Source organism: Engystomops pustulosus, chromosome 1, assembly GCF_040894005.1.
Source record: "Engystomops pustulosus chromosome 1, aEngPut4.maternal, whole genome shotgun sequence".
Classification (NCBI taxonomy): domain Eukaryota; kingdom Metazoa; phylum Chordata; class Amphibia; order Anura; family Leptodactylidae; genus Engystomops; species Engystomops pustulosus.
The window spans coordinates 230,429,980-230,443,785 of NC_092411.1; the positions used below are offsets into that span (position 1 = coordinate 230,429,980).

The 13,806-nt window shown below is 42.6% G+C and overlaps 1 protein-coding gene across 7 annotated transcripts in view; it reads right to left on the bottom strand.

The window, feature by feature from the left end:
- Positions 1-11,795, bottom strand: part of RAPGEF2 (Rap guanine nucleotide exchange factor 2) — a 144,721-nt gene extending 132,926 nt beyond the window's left edge. For all 7 annotated transcript variants that reach the window (XM_072120461.1, XM_072120446.1, XM_072120453.1 and 4 more), the window contains exon 1: positions 11,437-11,795. In XM_072120461.1, coding sequence (XP_071976562.1) covers positions 11,437-11,505 — 69 coding nt within the window. In that variant the 5' untranslated portion in view covers positions 11,506-11,795. The remainder of the gene's footprint in view (positions 1-11,436) is intronic.
- Between the last annotated feature and the right edge of the window lie 2,011 nt (positions 11,796-13,806).

Genomic DNA, 13,806 nt, shown 5'->3' on the forward strand with positions numbered 1-13,806 from the left:
ATTATGTATGGTTGTGGGGGGGGGCAGGGGGGGGACTATATAAAGACAATAAGACATTTATAACCAGGTCCTGCGGCGCTCCATTTCCCCCGCAGTGGGGACCGCTTTGCAAAGACAGGCGCTACCATCCCTGAAACACATGGTGCAGGAGGCAAGCGGCTGTAGTCGGGACACCACCACCAGAAACCCGGCAGTGAGAGGCCCTACCATAAATGAATGGGAGCAGGTGAGTATAAGAGGTTTGTTGTTTTTGTAAAATCAATGCTAGCACCACAAGGCAAGTTGCCCATGAGCAGGTTTATTCTAACAAACTAGCAAAGTGTGTGTGAGGGATTTACCAGACCAATCCTACAACTGCTGAACGGCACTTCAGTATATCAGTTCTGTAGTTGTAGGTTTGGACCAGTAAAACCCAACCACCCATGGAGTCTGGAAAAAGAGACAACTAAGAGGGGACATGATTAATTTATATAAATATATGAATGGACCACACCAAAAAAAAAAAAAAAAAGTATAGTGGAAAGACAAGAGGCACCGTCTTCATCTGGAGACAAGGTTTAATCACCAGAGGCGACAGGGCTTTTTTACTATGAGAACTGTCAATCTGTGGAATAGCCTGCCTCAGGCACTGGTCACAGCAGGGACAGCGGATAGCTTCAAGAAGGGTCTAGATGCCTTTTTACACCTAAATAACATTGATGGTTATGTTATATAGAATTGTTTACCCTAAATCCCTTCCTCATGCAATCCCTTCCCTTCCTTGGTTGAACTTGATGGACAGGAGTCTTTTTTCAATCGTATAAACTATGATATCAAGTTGCTCTTTTAGTATTTACACCAAGGACATGCTAAAAGACTGAGCAAGCACTTTTATTACTGCGTTCCAAGAACAAATCTGCTGTATTGGCAGCTGCTTCCCCCACCAATTATGGAAAAATGTCAACTCGTTTCTAAGTGGAAACCTTCACCTGAAAACATCCTAAGAAATTCAGCTATATAGGAAGACATGTGCCAGTCACTGAGCCAAAGCACTACTACAAGGCCAGAAGCCTCGGAAAACACAAAGATCACATCCCCAGAGCAGAAAGCAGCCCATCCTCCTTCATTCAGTGTGTGGACTGAAGAAAGGGGGAAATTTTCCCATGAGCCATATTGTTTATGTGCCAATTTATGATCCGTCACTGCAGCTCCTGGTTGTCACCCAACTTTTCAAATTATTGTAATCCAAAAAATTCAGGAAATTTCTATTTATTTTTCTAATTGCCTCATGGTCAAAAATAAATATGTAGAAATATCTTTATCATCCACAACAACCAGTGCTCAGTACTTGTGGTCCTGATGGTGAACTGCGCCTGTGACATGAGAGACTTCTAGGCTTTCCTGCTGGCATTAATATTCCAGTTTCCCCAAGTGATTACTTTTAATCAAATCCATACTTAAATTTCATTATTGTAAATGGCCCTCTGATGACATATTATGAAGACATCAGAGGTGCATCAATAATGGCTGTGAATGGAGAGGAAATCCCCCAGCCAACGAGAATGGTGCATAGTAGTCACACCCGCAATGAGATCCACCGACACTCATTATATTTACCAGACAAGTCGTCCTGAAATGTAATTTCAGGAGACAACCTATTCATATCTGTAAGTAGCAGCTCTGCATTACTAGAAGCCCGAGACAAATAAGGGTATTACATACTATGCAAACTCCATTAGTGGAGGTATGAAGGAGGTCATCAGCATCTCTGCTAAATAGCTATGCAACTGATGACACGTAGAGGACACTGTTTCAGCTGTAGGATCATGGAGCTGTCCAAATATCATACTAGGGCAGTGGTAGCGGAACCTATGGATCAGAACCCTTTCTGTGGGCACTCAGGCCTTCACCCCAGCACAGGGTTCACCAGACAGGACTCAAAGCATCCTCCTGCTGCCCCAGTCCACCCCTAGGGCATCCCGTGATCAGCGCTATTTTAAAGCCACACATCCTTGACTGCAGGAGGAATAAGGAGATGTGGACAGCGTTGGATTATCGTTGGCGATTCTTCCTATTCAGCGAACCCTGGGAGGAAGCTACTATAATAATCCAAATTATTCCTTCTTTCTACAGCATTGGTTTCCTCAAGACGCAAGTATAATAGAAAGCTGCGACAATGTGAGAAATAAGTCGCTGCTTAAATTGTCATGTAGGCACTTTGTAATAAATGAGTGGGTTTTTGTTGTAGTTGTAGGGAACTCGATCTATAAAAGGTTCGCCATCACTGCACTAGGGCATCCAAATCCATTTCTCAGATGAGGCGTGTCCACACCTATTCTTCTAAGAAGCATTTCTCTGGGATCAAATAATTTGTGGGCAAAAAAATGTATACTCTCCTCCTCTTTGGTCCAGGCAGGTCTTTTTTTGTATACAGAGAAAGGCCAAAGACCACAGATATCTTTTATGAAAATGATTTTTATAATGATGGATGATGTTTCCCACCCAAGTACACCCACCTTTCTATGGGCGTGAAATTAATGGCCTTCTATGCGACAGAAAAATCTACATGATACAAATAGGCATCAAAAGGTTAACTCTGTGTATTAACTATTGGAATTCATGACAGGATCTGAGTATTTGATAAATAATGAGAACAATTTTATGCATTTTAAAACAGGTTTTGAAGCAGTAACAATAAAACCAGCAAGTGTACTTTGTCCTTCAACTGGATGATAACGGCTCCAAGATTGCTTTCAATAAGTACAATGTGAATAAGAAAGCCTCCAAAGAATGTACCTAGTAACCCCTCAGTCCTCACCGAGCACATTCCTGAGATTGAACAGCGGTCACATCATAATACAGGCGGCCAGACACCACACAATGCTCACAGCCACGTAAGTGGGAGAAACTGAAATGCTAATTTCTAGCAGCCGCTTACAGAACAGATAAGTATAATACAAGAAAGAAAACTGCTTTTATACCAATAGTTCCTACAAATCAAGCACATGTGACCGACAGGATGAGATAACTACAGATTTCGGATGCTCTGTGAAAACATAAAGCGACCTCTGAGTTAATCTATGAGGATGTATCTAGTTGTATGCATACAGTGTACAGGGTCCCAGGAGAGAAGCATAAAAAATGGTTCCAGTCTAATCAGTGAAATGGGACTAAGAGCAGTCACCGCTGGTTGGTGGTGGACACCAGAGACCCGAGCAACCTGACAAAATACCCAGAGCAATTATACAGCAGGTTTCGTCATGCAGCAGCAAACCCCGGGGGAGCGCTCCAAACACCACTGCCGTAACATCCTCATTTGGTTTAGGTTATATTGTCATACTGATAGGAGCAACAAAACAAGATCTGTTTTCACATAAGGAGTATTTACATATAGGACAAATTAATAAAAGAATAAATAGATTTCTGGTTTTGTGTTGATAAAGAAAAAAAAAAATCAACACACCATAGGTCCGAATAGTCATTTAAAATTGGAAAAATCATGAAAAGGTCTCTTTCCAGACAATTTTAACAAAATTCACAAATAAAATGTCAAACTCAAATGCCTTAAAGGAAATCTAGCATCAAAACCAAGCCAAAAGGGATGGTGGAGCATTATCAGATCTCCTCCCTGCTCTGGCCTCACAGGCTGTTACACTGTCCCATCCTCTCCCAGCTGGAGATGTACTACACCAGTCTGCTAGCCATCACAATATGTAGTATTCAGTTGCTGTCTAAGGATTTTTATTTTAGAGCAGATTTTGCTGAAGTTTTTTTAAACCTTGACTTGGATTCTGCAGGGAGGATAAGAGCAGTTCTTTCCATTATATTTACTATTCTTTATAATCCACTCCTGACTTTTCTTCAAACTCCATAGGTGTCTCAAGCACAAGCATATGTTTTTTTTCACCCAAATTCTAAAAAAGCATAGTTTCCTCCACTGCTCATTAGGCAATAAATAAAGTATGTGAACATTAACCTGTCAAACATATGCCAAGGAGACATACTTTATGAATTACGCTTGAATAACAGAGCTCTGTATCTACGTTACAGGTTAGAGAGTTTTTATTGTTATTTTTTAAATATACATTTCAAATCTTTTAAGGCAGCGACAAAATACTTGTGAGCATCGTGCAATTCACACGTTTGTAGAATATATCTAGAGATTGTTACACTTGCTCAGAGCCCACATAACCCCCTGTACTATCCAGAACATACTTATATCGTAGTACAGTTAATCAATGATTACTAAGTAGCTAATGGAAACCAAAAGTCCAGTACACATACTATTCCTCAGCTAAACATCGGGAATGTGCTGTGAAGCAATCGCTCCATGCCGCTCTGCAAATGTTTCCAGATGCCCTCACACGAGGTGTAGACGTACCAGAGAGTAATGAACCCTTCTATCAAAATATGAAACTTTGCTTCAAACGATAGGAGGGCGACTGAAAGAAGATCATGTTTAGTGTAAAAACATTATAACCTTTGAGCAAAGTCCAGATTAAACACTGGCTTAAAGTCCAAGATTATGAAAGACTGGAAACATTTTTACAAAACAAGACATGTACATGATAAAATGAATGTTTGCCAGTGTTCCTCAACAAAAGCTTACTTATGTTACTTCCCAACAAAATGCATGTGTCACACAGAGGTTCTATCATCTGGAAAGCCTACATATCCGGGCAATGGCAACATATCTGGGGACAAAAGCCTTAGGACCAATTGCAGGAGTCAAAATTAGACGATATGAAGAATCATTGTAAAATTCACAACAGCCCAAACCTAATGACACTAAAATATACCACACAAGAATAGTAGGAGAACAATATAACACGAGACAAAAAAAATATATAACTGTGACCTCTTTGGATCTGAAACAAGGCCTTATGCAAGTACAGGCAATTCTCTAAGTAGTAGTAAACGTAAAGAGAAAACTGAACGGATGCATACTTGAAGTAAATTGGGTACATTCAAACGCCCAATTTACTTCAAGCGGCAGTACACTGGGAAAAGCTAGAGCCTGCTCTCTTTTTGCAAGTGTGTGGTATGCCCTGTGAATGCTAAAGTCTGTGTGAACAAGCCCTGGCACATAGATGTAAAATACATGCCCACTTCAGGTGAAGTTGATGCATTAGGATTTTTGCAACATCAGTACCAAACCAGGACTTAAAATTTAATCTTTGATAATGCTTTGAACTTTCTAATATGCAGAAAAAAAAAAAGTTAGTTGACAGAAAAAAATAGATCACTGAATACTTGGCTGCTACAAAATGCCCTATGCCCTGCATATCGGCATCGGAAAAGGAATACACAGGCAATGAAATAACTGCAGAATGGTAACGTTCGATTCCCATAGTTTGACAATTACTCTTTAAGCAATAACTAACTGCTGGGGATCCATCGCATTGTGAGAGTCCATTGATGTCTATATCAATATTCCTGGAAAGCAATTTCTACTAGCTATCATCATGAGAAGCGGGCAGGAATCAGATAAAGAAGCCGGTGGCCTCATTACAACCAGAACCAAGAATAAAAGATAAATACATAATTATCCTGCTATTATCTGCCCCCCATTTCCACATGCCTGCACACTGTGCACAGATCATACAGATGAGAAGAGAGGCCTGTGATGGAGAGAGGAGCCCATTAACACACATAACCAGGCACAGGAACATTGTGGGGGAGGCAAAAGTTTCTACAAATATTGTAAAGACAAATCAATGCAAAATAAGGGGGAGGGAAACGGGTCTGTTTCATCTCTAACCACTAATAATGCCAAGAGTGCAGACAAAGGAGCAGGCGTCATTCATGTCATACACTATGGAAAGCACTTGACAAGTGGCGCTGTGTACATCAAACTACATAAGCACTACCAAATAGTGGCTCATATGACTAATGTGAAAGCATCAGCCAAGCCCTGTACAGCTTAGGAAACAATGACTACTGGAAGCAAAGCTATTAAGTGTAATAGACCTCTGCATCCAAGCTGAAGCTTGAAGGAATCATCAAAATCTCCCAGAAATAGCCCCTTGACCGCACATGCCTACAGGTTGTGTCTGGTACCACAGCTCAGCTCCATTAATGTGATTTAAGTGAAGGTGCAATAAATTCCTATGAACACAGGTGATACTAGGAGATCACGTGTATGTTATTATCCTGGTACAGCTTCTTTAAATGAGAATATACTCAGATACTCCCATAGAAGCAAATAGAGAAAACAGCACACAGAAACATTTCCCCCAAAATCTTTACCTCTGCTTTGAACCCATTTTCTCAACTAAATAAATAAACCCTGTATAATTTGATTCCACAGTTCTTATCTATTAAAATTGTTTTAACATAGGTTGAAAAGCATATGATGCAATAAATGTTAGAAAGTACAGTCAGGATTCTCCCCTACTTCTTTCTCCATTACCAGTATTTATCCACAAGTCCAGGGTATAAGAGATGAATGTAAACCCATTGAAGTAGTAAAAAATGTAAACCACACAATGGAAAATACATTGTTTCAATTCATAGCTAAAGACACCTACTGCTTCCAGTATATAATGGTAAAACTTGTAGATCCAGTAAGAAACATTCAGTTTAACATACAAGCTAAACAATGCAATTTACCCTCAAGTTACACCTAGACTTAGCGACTTCCTGTTGTAAGCTGTATATAGCCACAATACAGGACTCACCGAGATCAATAGGCCTTTACTGCACCACCAAATGCCTACTATTTTATTGTAATTAATATAAATGAAAATTTCTTGTCGGTAAAGCGCACGACACGTAACTGTTCGACCCATATGATCACAGCTATTGTCATGGTATTCTTCTTTGTAGAAAGTGACTAACGCTACTAAAAATGAAAAATCGACAGATCCAAAATTTGGGATCATTGTTCATACTTTTTCAAAAACAAACATTTGGACCTTGTTTAGTGCAGTCGCACCAGTCACCAATATTGTTTGTCGTGGAGACCTTAAGCTTATGGCTTACGCAGATTGCCTTCAGAAAAGTAAGCCAATCATCTACATGGACAAAATCCAGCCATTTTCCTGCTTATCCTTCTTGATCTTTTCACCGATGCAAATACTTATGTCACTGTACTGTACCATGTAAATCACTGACATATAATGTACATCTTATGAGCTCCACTGTGTCAGCATTGTGGATACAACTACAAGAAGTATATAGAGAATATATCTTATAAGTTCAACTGATCATCATCTCTACACGGATTCCATGACCAATATACCAGATAAAACCAATGTAAGCTAGCCCCACATTGAAGATATACAATAACTTGTTTCACTCCAAGGATGGGGGATAACACTGTAGACCATGAATACTAAAGGAGCCAATTACTTCTTATACGAGTTGTACTACCACAGCCTTCAATTTATATTATACAATGGTCCATTTTCTCCTAATATATGTACACAGGCGGTCCCCTATTTAAGAATACCCGACTTACAGATGGCTCCTAGTTAACAGACCTCTGGATGGCAATTTTCAATGCTATAATAAACATCTCTAACAGTGTCTAACAAAGGTTGGTTCTTATGACAATACAACAATTTTAAAATCCAATTGTCACAGAGAGCAAAAATATTTGGCTGGGGTTACAATTATGAAGTATACAGTTCCAACTTACATACAAATTCAACTTAAGAACCAAACTTGTATATAACCTGGGGACTGCCTGTATAATATATATAATAGGCTTCTTCAATGCCACAAAGAATGCTACAGTGGGTGAAACACATCCAGGGAAGGGCGATGTCAGATGACCTGAGACAGGTTCTTTCCTACAAGACACATAAGGACTTACTAACACCTCCACTTGATTGGTCCTCAGTCAACAGATGCACGATTGTTCACAAAAATCTTTGAGACTGCTTAGGAATATTAACAAATCAATGAGGTCCAACTTCATCAACCTAGCCCTATCCCTGGATTGTTCTTTATTGCCCATGTGAGCCTCTTCGCAAAAAACAATTGGAACCCCAACTACAAAAAGCAAACCTGTCCACTTCCATGGAAGGCAGAGACAGACTTCAAAGTGAACCAGGAATGTGATTTTTAGCTGGTGACAGGTTCTAAAAGCCTATTCTCTGCGGATATTAAAAATGCCTTTGTCAGAATTCTGAATACTGCCACTACTTTATAAAATTTTATTTAACCTTACCTGGTTCCATGCCAGCAGCCTGTGTCTCCTCATGAATTCTTCCTCTCCTCCACACCATCCCCCTCCCTCCCCTGCCTGCTCAATGCACATGAGAGGTGAGGGGGAAGGAGCTGGATGAGGAGAGGAAACAAGTCACAGGCACACAGGCTGCAGCAGCAAGACTTTTGTATTATTATCAGTGTGTAAGCACACTTCACATGACACATGGACCACAGACAACGTGGCCACAGTTGAATTGTTTTCAACCTCCTTCGGGTGCAGGTAGGAAATATGCATGAACATGAGGAGAGTGCTTTAGTTAATGCAGAGGAGGAAGAGGTACCATTCTACACGGGTGTACAAGCTCCAGCAACACTGAGCACTAAGAGGTTTACACATGAAGATTAGCAGGATCACAGTCACATGCAATATAATGTGTCCTCTGTGTGAATGACAGACTGTGGACAATGCAGGCAATGCTAAGGAAACCTTATGGCAGGTTTCATATGATTTCAGCCAAAAATTATTCTGTAGCTTTCTGCCAGATCACATTTGCACATTTGATATTTTACATTAGAGAAAGCCAAAACAAATTTATTGCATTGCGTCCCTTTACCCCCCCATTCACAACTTGTAAATGGTGTCCCAGGGTGCGTTCATAACTATAGATGATCTTTATCCACTATTCTAACATTTCCGATCATTAGTATTGTACGAATGATGACAATAGGATTAATAAAAGTACAAGTTCATCCTTGTGTCAGGAAAAAAAAAATGATTCTACAAATGTAATTGGCTAAATCAAAATGTAGCTTTGTCCTCTCCTCATTTTGAAATCCAAGCTGTACTTTTCCTTTAGCTGCACTCCAGCTATTGCTGAAACAATCACTGGCAATTGAGTGTTTCCTTTCCCGAGAGAGTAACAGAGGCAATGCTTAACAACAAAGAAACTGGAAAAAACAGCTCCTTAAAAGGATCAATAAGGAATATATAGTCTATAGGTGAACAACTGGTATAGGTTTGGTCTGTTCAATCCTCCAGTAAAATTGCATGTGCCATATCTTCCCAGTAACCTCTAGATCTGCAGAGGAGCTCCTTGTATAAATCTCCCATGGTTCCTGATCACCTGAGGACTAAGCTAGTAGTATGCAGTGCAATACCTCATATGCCTACATCCTACCCCAATGTTGGTGTAAGAGGCAATATGGAGATTTTATATATCATCCCATCTAGTGCCACAAGAAAAGCTTGACACCTTGAAATGGGACCACACAATGGAAGCAGCGGCTCCAGCAGGTGCCCTCTGACACAACCAGCAAGGAAATGGAGAGAAAATGTCCCTCTTTTGTTATTGTAAGACAACTGAATCATTTCCTGCATGCCCCAATTGCTGCCAGTAAAAAAAAAAAAAAAATTCTACCCAGTTTAGCCACCTGCTTGCAATGCCAGACACCGCTCCAACAGTGACATATCTCCAACAAAAGCTGCCTGGCTACTAAGACGAAGGTGACAATTAAAAGTTTTATCTTTGAACACATTTAAAAAATATCCGATTTTGGGTGGTCCAATTCTAGGACCCATGGCAAAATGTCAGAACAGGTGCCCGTGAGCTTCCCATACAGTTCTTCCAGGATTGGACCTTTAGGATGGCGGATCCATTTTGACAACCACCAGTCACGTGACAGCATAGGGAGTTTATGTCCCTATGTTGGGTCCCAAATGTAGGTCAGAACTTATCAAACATGAATAACGCAATTTCCATGTACAAAGAGGAGAACACAATGGAGTAGGTCACAATTACAATCACAAGCTGTCCATATAGAACACTGGGTCCATGATGTATCCCACAATATTAGAAGACATAACTTATTGAACCCTGTGTGCCTGCATTTTTGTTTAGCCCAAATATTTAGCAATTATTTGCACTTCAGAAAAGTGTGTAGGAGAGCTGCTTGCTTACCCTTGTCACACAGTCACATTTTAGTATAGGAGGAAGGGGAGCATATAATAGGGATAACAAATAGATGCATTCAATGTATCAAACATTAATAACAATGAAGACTCCAGCAAAACTCCATAGTTTAATAAAAGTGAGCGTCTATGATACAAATATCACAGAACACAAAGGACCTGTGGGTCTGTACCAGTTAGTATGCCGTCATTCAGGGTCCACATAACTGACACTACTGTGTGCATGAAACCTTTAGTTGAGAAGATAATGTACACATCTTTCTCCTTGTCTGTGTGCGGTACCTCCTTATGCCTTTGTTTCAGGCTTGTCTCCATAGTGAGATTTGTGCACCCTAAAAATAGCTGTTCCTCAGTGCACGTGTTACCACACAAGAAAGGAGATGACATCTCCTCTGATGAGAAGGCCAAAAGCACTATATACCCAAGCGTCATTTGTGTACGCTTGCACAGGAGATGGCCCGAAGGTTAAGAAATACTCATCTTTTTGTATCCAGAAATGGGTGTGATAAATCATACATCAATGCAAAGGTTTACCGCAGGAAGCACACAGACAATGGTGCTCAGATATAGTTCAATGGCACCCAGCACAAAACAGACACAGATGCCACCTACAATCACCATAGTCACCTACAGGGCAGCACCATATTACAATACACAAGGTAGAATAAATAATCCTGTTCTGGTTCGTACCCACATACAGAATGGGCACATTGTACAGCTTTGCCCACACGCTGGCGGTCTATGACCTCATCTCTAACCTGTCTATCAGGAACGGGCCTGATATTATTCTAAAAGGAAACAATGACTTGTTGTGAAGGAACTTGTGACAATTCCTTACAAGTCTTTGTGGCATTTATGACGTTGCTGAGGCCCATCACCTCTGGCAGATTATTCAGGAATGATGTGGGAGAGGCGCGGGCACCCATCCAGCTCCACTACAATGCTACTGTGTCTTCATCTAGGCAGGGGCAATCATCTGGGGCGCAGGGGCAAACCCCACAACTAGGAAAAGCCAATAGCTGTGCCCGAGCCAACGATTATATACAATGATAAGTGTAAGCAAACACTGGGCATCTGAGAGGGCACATCCAAGGGTCCTGAGGTGACAATAGCCCAATAGCATCACTAGTGGTGCCCATGTATAAGATGGCAGGGAAACAAGTACAACACTTAGTGACTTGTAGCTGGCATGTAAGTGACACTGCAGACTTGGCTGGCATCTCCGCACAGATGTGACAGTACAATGCTCTGGCACTGTGCCCCCATGTCCTTCCTATGGAGATGCCAGGCGGTGGTAAAGTTGTCCTAGAGTTACAGGGCAGGGGTCATACCTGGGCGCTCCTGTCAGCCGGGGGCTTCATCACCGCTTGTCTGAAACTATTATCCACATAGGACGCCATGTTCCTGGCCGCAGCCTGGCGCCGGGCTCTCGCTGTGTCCCGGGCGGGCTGCTCCGTCCTGGCGGCGAGGAAAGTGTCAGAGGGAAACCCCGCAGAGGAGCCGCCGGCCACAAACACAAACTAATCCCAGAGTTGTGAGGCGAGTACCGGGACAGCAGTGTCACACACACCGGGGCCGGCCCCCCGCACACACACAGAGGGGGCTCAGCACTGCAGCCATGGTGAGAGGGGCGCTCCGGAGCATCACATAGGGCAGGAAGAGGGTGTGCAAGTAACATGGGAAGCCCGCCTCTTCCTTCCCCTTCCTGTGCTCCTTACACAGCTCCTTGTGGCTCTCTGCTGCCCCCTGGCGAGTCTCAGCGGCGGCGCCTGGTGACAGCAGCAGACGGGCGGGCGCTCCCCTCACATAACCCGCCCGTGTCTTCTATCCCACAACCAGAGCAATATGTCATGTGAGAGGAAAATAATGACAGGAAACACTCACAGGCGCTGATATCTTCTGTAGAGACCGGTGTAGCCGGCTGTGTACGGATGTCATGGTAACACCTCAGGTCACAGGACCACCAGGACATGGAGGTGACACTGGCTGTGAGGGGACAGCCTGGAAGACCACCACCTTTACTGTAACCTGTAGCCATGAGGCTACATGCTGGTGACCCGTGTGTCATACATGTACCCGGTCACCTGCCAATGACCACTATATAGCCTGACCCCATAGAAATACATGGGACGTGCGCTAGCCCAACAATCAATGGCCCCAAGCAAGGGTGGTGGGTATGTCCGCTCATAGATGTGCTGCTGGTCATGTCCTGATAACTTGCCTCCATAGTGCTGCTACAGAATCCTCTGCAGCCCTTCTGTCAGGGGAGTAACTAGGAGAGACAGGGCCCCATAGCAGACTTATGAATGGGGCCCCTTACCCCTCAGAAATAATATATATTTGTATACTCATTATACTCATCTATGCACATTTAAACACTTATATGCACACACACTTATGTACTGAAAAATATATTTATACACTTAGATCTGTCCCAGTAGCTGCTGACCACATGAGGGAAGTACACGGCAGGAATTAGAGATGAGGGATCCCTAATCCTGTCTCCTGCTGCCCCCTCCTTCTCCCCTGACATTTATCAGAGCTGCCTATTCATGCTGTGCCCTGTTATATACTTATTATTGTCGTTCACTGTTCAGCAAAATATGTATATGATGGTGCACATCCTCCATTCAGGTCGGATGCCAGGGCCCCCTGACATTTTGGGCCCCATAGAAGCTTCTATGGCTGCTGCTGCTGTAGTTACACCCCTGCCTTCAATGTGTGTTCCTAGTTTAATGAGTAAGTCCTGCAGATCTGGTATGTTATCAAATGCTTTGAACTAGCCACAGGTAAGGAAAGCTTAACCCCTTCTGACACAAGTCAGAATCCAAAAAATCGGGCTGAGCCTTAAGCTACAAAATAGCTGCGTCCTTAAAGAGGACCTGTTACCCATAATTTCGGCACTAGGAGCTGCTTACTAAAGTAAGCAGCTCCTAGTGCTTGAACAAACGCCGCAGTGTTAGAAGGATAGTGTTACCGTAAACCTCCGGTAACGCTATCTAACAGTGCGGCGGGGTACAGTGTAATCGTCGGATCATTCACCAAGCGGTCTGATGTATTCATGAGGGGGCGGTCTGAGGCGCTGCCTCTTCCCTGGACCATAGGGTGGCGGTGACTGCTGCGAGTCATGCAGCAGTCACCGCCCCAACCCCGCCCCCTCATGAATACGTCGGACAGCTTTGCGAGCGGTCCGACGATTACACTGTATCCTGGAGGTTTCCGGTAACACTATCCTTCTAACGCTGTGGTGTTTGTTCAAGCACTAGGAGCTGCTTACTTTAGTAAGCAGCTCCTAGTGCCAAAATTATTGGTGACAGGTCCTTTTTAAGGAGTTAATGGAAAATGAAACTGTATAACCAATAGGACTGCATTCATCTGCACTAGTTGCAGGACTTGTCAGTGATCTATGATCACTTGGCTGCTCAAATAGTCTAATTTTTAACTACTCAACTGTTAAAAGAATGGGGGCAGGCATTTTAACTTTTTGGATGTGAACAGGATTGCTTCCATTTCCTAACAAAAAACATTGCACACCTCCTCACACCCCTATGCCCCAGCACCCCTAAGGTCCTGTCTTCATAAGATAGGCAGCACCCCAATGTCTCATGCAGCCATCATACACATTTCACCTTAACCTGACACTACCAGCACCCACAGATCTCCTCATTACACAGCCAGCACCCACAGGTGCTTCATCTCAC